Raw genomic sequence first — 10102 nt, 5'->3', positions numbered from 1 at the left:
GTCATATTCTAGGTTCTTCAAAGTAGCCACCTTTTGCTTTGATTACTGCTTTGCATACTCTTGGCATTCTCTTGATGAGCTTCAAGAGGTCGTCACCTGAAATGGTCTTCCAACAGTCTTGAAGGAGTTCCCCGAGAGATGCTTAGCACTTGTTGGCCCTTTTGCCTTCTGTCTGCGGTCCAGCTCACCCCTAAACCATGTCTATTGGGTTCAGGTCTGGTGGCTGTGGAGGCCAGGTCATCTGGAGCAGCACCCCATCACTCTCCTTCTTGGTCAAATAGCCCTTGATGCCTTCAGTGTGACTCTACGATTTTCATAGTCATGAAAATAAAGAAAACTCTTTGAATGAGAAGGTGTGTCCAAACTTTTGGTCTGTACTGTATATATATTTACATTGCACTTAAAATTACTGACTTTGCTCCCACAATGTGCACCACCGTCATAAAACAACAACAAAAATTGTGATTTTTATTATTATCATTATCAATATTGAATCCAATATTTAGAAATAATATATCAAACATTTATAAGCATTTTTGTAGACTTGGAGCACCAAATTCAAGATTCAAGAGATTCAAGATATTTATTTGTCACGTACACAATTATATAGGGCATATATAACCAGCAGTGACATGTAAGATTAGGAATTAGATTAAGGATTATCGGTGGGGGTGGGGGGGGTTTAGACAGGCCTACTGTAAAGGACTTAACCTAATTTAAGTTTAAAACCTATTTTTTATTATTATTGTTTTGCTTTTTTGTACAATCAGTTCCTTGAAATGCATGAAAGCGATTGCCCGATCGAATTATAAAGTCTGTTGTCGTGGTCTGTGGCGCCACTATCTGGCAATACTGGTCCATAAGCAGTGTTCATTGATTTGTCCAGAATATGTATAATTTTCTTTCGTTTTTATCTTCCCCTACATTAATTGATTGTTTAATCGGTTAATGCATATTTCATAATACACTAGATATTATTTTCAAAGTTGTGGTGTATACTATCTTTGCAGGCATAAAGACGCACGACGTAATGACGTCACGAATAGGTTGGGTTGTCGTTCTGATGTGTTGCCATGACCAATTTTTTTATGCTTCTTCAGGTTGCTTTCCCCCATTAAGTGCATATGATATTTTATTAATAAATCTTATAATTTAATATAAATACAGTCACGAAATTAGAAATATTTTTTTTAGAAATATTAGTACTTTGAAACTACCCGAATAATAAGTAAATGCTTATCAGTATAAATGCAATTGCAAAAGAGCTATTGATTTAAATAATTGATTTAGCTGGCTTATTGTATATGTGAACCATTTGAAGTATTTTTGCAGAAGAATTGAAAATACATTTTGGCTTGAGGTAAATGCATTTTAACAGTATTTATTGTTATGTTTTGTGCACGTTTCATTGATGCAACTTTTATTCTTTAATTTATTGTTCCGGAGAGATCTGGCAACACTGTCGAGAGGTTTCCCTGGTGCTAGCTAAACAGCATCACGACCTTTGAAGTGACTAACCCCGGTTGAATGAATGAAGTCCGGACACAGGTTTTAGCATGTCAAAATTGTACATGAGTGCCCTGTGCCGCATTTTAACTAGGAGAGTGTACTGCAGCCCGTCGTCGTGTTTATCCGTAACGGGACTTCGGAATTTTTGCAGCGGAGTCTCGACCGCTGACGGAGCCGCCAGGTGTTGTACCTTTAATATTCCGGTTCAAATACTGTTAATTACACTTACTATGGGTGTGTGATAGAGGGTTACTGCATTAAAAGTGCCTTACTTTGTTTTAAAGTGGATATCTCTGCATTATGTACCGCGTTAGCAAATTAGCCAGTTGTAGGTAACGTTAGTTTTATAAAATAAAATAAAAATACAAAAAAGAGAGAGTAAAAACCGAAGCAAAATTTTTAAATTAAACATATCATGTTCAGTTTTGGCTAATAACATGCGATGGTCACATAAATTGAGTTATACGTTTGATAGAGCGCTATTTTTATGATTCTATAAACAAGGCCAATGTATCTAACGTTAATCAACACAAATCTTTTCTTAAATTTAAAACAACATGAATGAAATCATGATCTCTTATGAGAGCAAGCTGCCAGAGCTGTCCTTGTTTTGGTTGTGTGATAGGCTAGGCTAGCCTTCATCTTTGTCTGCTTTGCTCTTTCTCAGCCCTGTAAATTTGACCTACGATGTGTTTGATGGCAAAGGAGACAGCACGCCATTGGTATTTCTACATGGCTTACTTGGGAGCAAATCTAACTTTCACTCCATAGCCAAGTCTCTGGTTCAGCGGACTGGCAGGAAGGTAACGTTATGCTTCTGGTTTCTCCAGTAATTTAGAGGTGCTGTGGGCTTCAGGAGAGTCTGTGCCAGTGTTATGACTGTACTTTGTCTAGTTAGGTACTGACAGTAGATGCTCGCAATCATGGCAAAAGCCCACACAGTCCTGTCTTCACCTACAAAGCAATGACTGACGATCTGACGCATCTGCTTGGACAGCTGCACATTGGGAAGTGTGTCCTGATTGGACACAGCATGGGTGGCAAGGTTGCAATGGCAACAGCTTTGTCACAGGTATTGAATGCTGTATTATTTATTTAGTGCTTGAATGTATCTTATTGGGCTATCTTATCAGGCCAAGTGTCAATGGCATGACAATCATGACAATGTATCAATTAATTAAAAAAATATATGTCAAATGCAATTCATGCAGACAGGGACTTAAATGGATTAGTTTTAAGTTTATGAATTAAAATTTGTTTTGATCTTTTTAAGGGACATGAAGACAAAAACTGCATGGTGATTATGTCCTAGAAATTAAGTCAAACAGTTTTGTTAAAATATGATAGTTATTGTATTTTTTTCTGTATTTTATAAAAAATATTATTTTGGAAAAATGTATGATTGTTGAAAGTTGTCTGTGTTTATATATATATATATATATATATATATATATATATATATATATATATGTGTGTGTGTGTGTGTGTGTGTGTGTGTGTGTGATTTTATTTCATATATGCACACATATGCACACATATTTGTGTGTGTGTATAATAATAATTATTATTATTTTTTTAAAGATATGTGCAATTACTTGTATTTAGATTCTAAGGAGATATTTTTTTTTCACCATTTTGTCTATTCAGCCTAGTTTAGTTGACCGTTTGGTGGTTGTGGACATTAGTCCCTCTCTGACTTCAGTCCAGACCAGTTTCTGTGCCTACATTCAGGCAATGAAAGAGGTGAAGATACCCAGTAATATTCCACGTTCCACAGCACGAAGACTGGCTGAAGACCAGCTCAGGAAGATAGTTAAGGTAGCCACATAAACTGGAACAATTGGAACCTTTTGTTGATTTATCTGTTTTTTATTAATTTATTTTTGTTTTTTTTACAGTTAGATTTAGTTTTATTGTAGTTATTACACTATAATAAATCATCCACATTTATGATGCTTGCAGAAGCGTTCAGTGCGTCAGTTCCTCCTCGCTAACCTGGAGGAGCAAAACGGTCACTATGGCTGGATGGTTAACCTGGAAGCCATCTCAAACCACCTAGAGGACATCATGGGTTTTCCTGTGTTTAATACCACCTTTGAGGGTCCAACTCTTTTCTTGGGTGGCAGTAGTTCAGCCTATATAAGGTAATTTAAACCGCTGCTTGTATGCATGTGCTCATTGTATCTCTTGTGAATATTAGAACATTTTAAATGCATGTTTATTTATCTGTTTATCTGTTTTCTTGCTATGGATCCTTGTTATTCTCTTAGCTCGGATGATTACCCTGAAATCCAGAGGCTTTTTCCTTCTGTCGATATCCAGTACATCCCAGATGCCAGTCACTGGATTCATGCTGACAAGCCTTTGGATTTCATCAGCTCCATAATAACCTTCTTAAACCCCTAGTTCTTGTCACAGGAGAGGATACGTACAGGTGGGCCCAATCGTAAAGGGACAGTGATTGAATTGGAAGGGTATGGACCAAGAGTCCTAGTCCTTACTAGACACAACTGAATCGTTACATAAGTCCTCATAGTTAGTCTATTTTTTTTCTTATGTGGTATTTGCACTGTGGCTTAACATAGTACATTAAATGCAGTTCTATCAAGAGGATATATAACTTTCAATCAAGTATAACATTTTACATAACAGTGGATCCAGTGGCTTTAGGAAACAATTTACTTTACCTTCATTATATTTAGTGTGTAATATATATATATATATATATATATATATATATATATAGTATATAATTATATATACTATATATATATATATATATATATATTTATATATATATATATATATATATATATATACATATAGTATATAATTAAATATACATACATATATATGCATATATATATATATATATATATATATATATATATATACATACATATATATGCATATATATATATTTATATATATATATATATATATATATATATATTTATGTATATATAATTATTTTATATATATATATATATATATGTGTGTGTGTGTGTGTGTGTGTGTGTATACAAGTGCATCTCAATAAATAAGAAGGTCATGGAAAAGTTCATTTATTTCAGTAATTCAACTCAAAATGTGAAACTCGTGTATTAAATAAATTCAGTGCACACAGACTGAAGTAGTACAACCCCTTAACTGTCACTAATATTTTTTGAATATTGACTCTGTAGTGCACGATCCAAACTTAAATTTTTATAATTCATGACTGAAAATATTTTGTAACATGATATTGATGTACCATTTACATGGTAATGCAATGTCTGATTTTAAAATGAGTTTTAAAGGATGAATTTTGAGATTTTAAGTTTTCAGTTGATATATAATTTCTCATGATTTATAAAATGTGATAGAGAAAAAGGCAACAAAGTCCTCTTGTTTTTTTTTAACAAAAGTCAAAATTCCTGTTATAATGTAGATTTTTGAGGGTGCACTCTTGTCATAAATTAATCTATTACTTTTCCTACATAATTTTTAACAAAAAACATTGATAAAATCTATATTTTGGAGTATTAGACCTGTCAAGATTAGATTCGATTTAATTGTAATATGGTGAAGTAAATGTAGGCGTCCCACAGAGCGGACGGGTGACAGTTAACAGGTTAAGTCTTTGGTTCTTTTAAATGTGATTATTTTGGCTCACATTTAACAATAACCCACCAATTTACTATCTCTAAAAATTAGAATACTTCATAAGACCAATAAAAAAAATTATTATTCATAAATATTCATTTTTATTGAATTGTTGGCCTTCTGGGAAGTGTGTTCATTTACTGTACATGTATTCAATACTTGGTAGAGGGTTGTTTTGCTTTAATTACTGCCTCAATTTGGCGTGGCATGGAGGTGATCAGTTTGTGGCACTGCTGAGGTGGTATGGAAGGTTTCTTTGACGGTGGCTTTCAGCTCATCTGCATTTTTTGATCTGTTGTTTCTCATCTTCCTCTTGACAATACCACATAGATTCTCTCTGGGGTTCAGGTCTGATGAGTTTGCTTGGCCAGTCAAGCTCACCAACACAACTTTTGGTGCTTTTGGCAGTGTGGGCAGGTGCCAAATCCTGTTGGAAAATGAAAGCAGCATCTTCAAAATGCTGGTCAGCAGAAGGAAGCATGAAGTGGTCCAAAATTCGGGTGCAGTGACTCTGGTTTTCAAAAAACACAATGGACCAACACCAGCAGATGACATTGCACCCCAAATCATCACATACTGTGGAAACTTGACACTGGACTTCAAGGAACTTGGGCTATGAGCTTCTCCACCCTTCTTCCAGACTCTAGGACTTTGTTTTCCGAATGAAATACAAAACTTGCTCTCATCTGAAAAGAGGACTTTGGACCACTGGGCAACAGTCCAGTTCTTCTCCCTAGACCAGGTAAGACGCCTCTGATGTTGTCTGTGGTTCAGCAAATTCCTTGACACATCTGTGTGTGGTGGCTCTTGATGCCTTGACCCCAGCATCAGTGCATTCCTTGTAAAGTTCACTCAAATTCTTGAACAGATTTTGCTTGACAATCCTGATAAGGCTGCGGTTCTCTCTTTTGGCTGTGCATCTTTTTCTTCCACACTTTTTCTTCCACTTTTTGTTAACATGCTTGGATACAGCACTCTGTGAACAGCTTCTTTGGCATTGAATGTTTGAGGCTTTCCTTCCTTGTGAAGGGTGTCAGTGATTGTCTACTGGACAACTGTCAGATCAGCAGTCTTCCCCATGATTGTGTAGCCTAGTGAACCAAACTGAGACACCATTTTGAAGGCTTAGGAAACCTTTGCAGGTGTTTTGAATTGATTAGCTGATTGACATGTCATCATATTCTAATTTGTTGAGTGAATTGGTGGGTTTTTGTTAAATGTGAGCCAAAATCATCACTATTAAAAGAACCAAAGTTTGTGTGCACTGAATTTATTTAATACACGAGTTTCACAATTCAAGTTGAATTAGAGCTGAAATAAATGAATTTTTCCATGAAATTCTAATTTATTGAGATGCACCTATGTATATATAAATATATTTTCATCTTTTAAGGATATTATTGACATGGACATCCTTTTGCTGCTCTCTGATAAGAAATACAAAGATGTGTATGCAACAGTGTGTGACTTATTTAATTATTCAAGCCGAAAACGTCTCTTCCAGACTCATCTTAAAGGGATACTTCACCCAAAAATCATAATTATATTATTAATAACTCACCTTCATGTCGTTCCAAACCAGTAAGACCTCCATTTATCTTTGGAACACAGTTGTAGATATTTTAGATTTAGTCCGAGAGCTCTCAGTCCCTCCATTGAAGCTGTATGTACGGTATACTGTCCATGTCCAGAAAGGTAAGAAAAACATCATCAAAGTAATCCATGTGTCACCTGGGTGTCAGTTAGAATATTTTGAAGCATCGAAAATACATTTTGGTCAAAAAAAAGCAAAAAATACGACTTGATTCAGCATTGTATTCTCTTCCGTGTCTGTTGTGAGAGAGTTCAAAACACTGCAGTTTAGTGATATCCGGTTCACGAACGAATCATTTAATGTAACCGGATCTTTTTGACCCAGTTCACCAAATCGAACTGAATCGTTTTAAACGGTTCGCGTCTCCAATACGCATTAATCCACAAATGACTTAAGCTGTTAACTTTTTTAATTTTTACTCATTTTCTGCAAACAGAAAATTACATAGTTTGTGAAATGTTTTAATTAATGCTACAGGGCATAATAGTACGGATCCCCGCACATCAAATGCAAGAAAAATAATAATAATTGTGCGGACGATTTACTAATTTGTTCCCTCAATTTACTAAAACGTGCACACGATTACTATTGCGTTGCCTCGATTTACTATTGCGTTCGCTCGATTTGCTAAATCGTACACACAATTTAACCTTATATTTTTTCCTGCGTGTCATGTTCGGGGCTCCGTATAATAGATTCGCTTTCTATGTTGTTTTAAAAAGGAGTTGAGCCTGTGTTGCAAGTTAGGTGTTTTATTAAAAAAAAAAAAAGTGTATGGCTTTGTAACTAACAAATTGCTGCAATGTAACTTAAACTCCTTTCAGAGCAACAATAGTTATGATGTCAGGTATTACATTTCTGTTATCAAGGATAAATACAACTGTTTAACTAGAAATCATTCTCTTTTATGGCCCTGGGTCCATTTCTTTCAAGCCCCTCTGTGTTTTAAAACTAATTCAATGTATTTGGTGAATAATCAATAAGCAGATCAAATATATAAGCATGGGATAAAATACCTGTTTTGGTGCTTGTTCAACTATTAGATGCTGCACAGTTGAACTTCTTGTAACATGTACAGGTATGTTAGTGTGATTTATTACAGAGAGAACAATGAGCCTACCTCTGCACATTGGTCTTGATAGGTTTATGTTATCAGTAGGTTTGCTGGTGTTATTGATAGTTATTGACATACCAAAGCAGGGGTTTATGGAAAGATTTTCCTCGACCAGTTGTGTGTGGCACACATTTAAGAATAAATGTAAATGTACTGTTTTTGTCAGTCTTTAGGATAAAAACTGCTGTTATAAGGGGATATTTTTGTTCATTGTGAAAGTGTCATAGTTTATAAATGATGTGTATTTTGTGTATTCATATAAAGTCCTTGTTATACAAATATATACTATGTTAAATATATTTATTACTACAATATCGTAATGATTGATAAATCAAGAAATATGCTGCAAAATTACACATTCTCATTCTCAGTGTGTGTCTCTCATGTGAAGTAATAATTGTATTGAATGTGTATGGTGGAACACTAGCATCGTAGCACTGCCTTTGCTTGTTATGTCTTTTTAGACACAATTTTTTTGTGTATTTGTGATATATGGAGCTGTATCTTTCAGAATTAACTGAAGTTTACTGCCAGTGATTATCAGCAGTGATAGTTCAATGTCTTTCGCTTGTTACCTAATAATATTCTCAAAACATTGGGGTTCAAATTTTCCTAGAAAACTCCAGGAACTACTAAAATGCTAATTCGGAGTTATTTGGTCTTTAATGATGTTCTCAAAACATCAGCACAAAAACATCCTTCATGGAGTGTTTTTTCTGAACCATTTTAGTTGGATGTTCATGTAACTACTTGTTTCGGAATTTTCAGATAATATTAAAAAGTAACTGGTTTCCAAATTGAAAAAAAAAAAAACAGAATGTTTGCTTAATTGAATGTTTTAAACATGTAGAGAACTTTTAGAATGTAATCATTTAACATTTTTTAAGATTTTGCCTGAACTATTAGCAGTTCAATGGACTTTCATAAAGCTAGACTCTAAAATGAACTTTGAGGATACAGTGTATCTTCATTTTTAATCCCTCATTCTTCTTTATGAAACAGCCCATTGTTTTGAAGAATGTACATGTATGCAATACTAAAGAAATGAAGCAGTTGATAACGTAATGCACATTAATGATGTTTTTAAAAATAGAGTATCTGCTCAGCTTATTCACAAAGTACAATGAAATTAATATATAGATTTTTGTTTTGTTATCCTGGCACTCACTGTACGTAATTAGAGAGTCAGACCTATTCTTGTGGCTTCATGCAGTATTGTTTGTTTGAAGGTGGAGGTAACTGAATGTATTGTTAATAACTGATACACAGTGATATTTTATTTAATTGATCAAATGTCATGAAAAGAGTGTGTGGTCATTCAGACAGTAACAGTACGAGTCCGCATTGAGCAGTTAGTATGTGTGTATTGGCTTTGCTTGCTAGAGTGTATCTGTGTGTAAATTTGATTTGTTACTACTCAATAAATGTACAAGTGTTCAACCTGCTTATGTGATTGATTTGCACTGCCTTATTTATTTTTACCACATATACAATGCTGTAATTCCACTGCTTGATTCATATCAGGGGTAGTGTTCATTGTGATTGAATACTTCTTTTCTCATTTTGAGATTAAGATAGGAATCTTTCCATTTCAGAAATTGTAGTGTCCCTCCAAAGTTGCTTTAGAGTCTCTAAAAATCTGCTTGGCAGGAGAACTGTTAAAGAGTGCAATAAGATTCATAATAATTCATAACAAATAATGAAAAAATTTTGGCCAGTAAAAACGGATCTTGGTGCTATGCAAGTTTGTTAAAAAAAGTTTGGGTTCAAGGTTTTTGTTTTTAAGTAAATGAATACTTTTGTTCCTCTAGCTCAAGTGGTAGAGCATTGTGTTTGAAAGCGCAAGGTTGGGGGTTTGAATCCCAGGGAACACGTGTAAGGAGTAATGCAATTTAAGTCACTTTGGATAAAAGCTTCTGCTAAAATGCATTAATTTCTCAAGGATGCATTAAATTGATCAAAAGTGACAGTACAAATGATTATATCATATGTGACTCTACACCACAAAACTTAAGTCCCTGAGGTATATTTTTAGCAATAGGCAAAAATCATTGTATGGGTCAAAATTATTGATTTTTATTTTATGCCAATAATCATTATGATATTGAATAAAGATCACGTTCCATGAAGATATTTTGTAAATATCCTACCAGAAATATATCTAAACTTAATTTTTGATTAGTAAAATGCATTGCTAAGAATTTCAAATAGTTGTATACTGAGCAAATATTGTCAGATCT

The 10102-nt window shown here is 34.3% G+C and overlaps 1 protein-coding gene across 1 annotated transcript; it reads left to right on the top strand.

Annotated features, from left to right (window-relative positions):
• The first annotated feature begins 1460 nt into the window (after positions 1-1460).
• LOC127941693 (protein ABHD11) lies at positions 1461-9302 on the top strand. The gene is made up of 7 exons (XM_052537047.1): positions 1461-1690; positions 2177-2312; positions 2408-2581; positions 3157-3327; positions 3472-3653; positions 3780-3943; positions 5485-9302. Exons 1-6 carry the CDS (start codon positions 1557-1559, stop codon positions 3913-3915), a joined length of 933 nt encoding a protein of 310 aa, XP_052393007.1. The 5' UTR covers positions 1461-1556; the 3' UTR covers positions 3916-3943; positions 5485-9302.
• The last annotated feature ends 800 nt before the right edge of the window (positions 9303-10102 follow it).

This window comes from Carassius gibelio, chromosome A21 (assembly GCF_023724105.1).
Source record: "Carassius gibelio isolate Cgi1373 ecotype wild population from Czech Republic chromosome A21, carGib1.2-hapl.c, whole genome shotgun sequence".
NCBI classification, from domain to species: domain Eukaryota; kingdom Metazoa; phylum Chordata; class Actinopteri; order Cypriniformes; family Cyprinidae; genus Carassius; species Carassius gibelio.
This window is presented reverse-complemented; position numbering and strand designations above follow the sequence as displayed.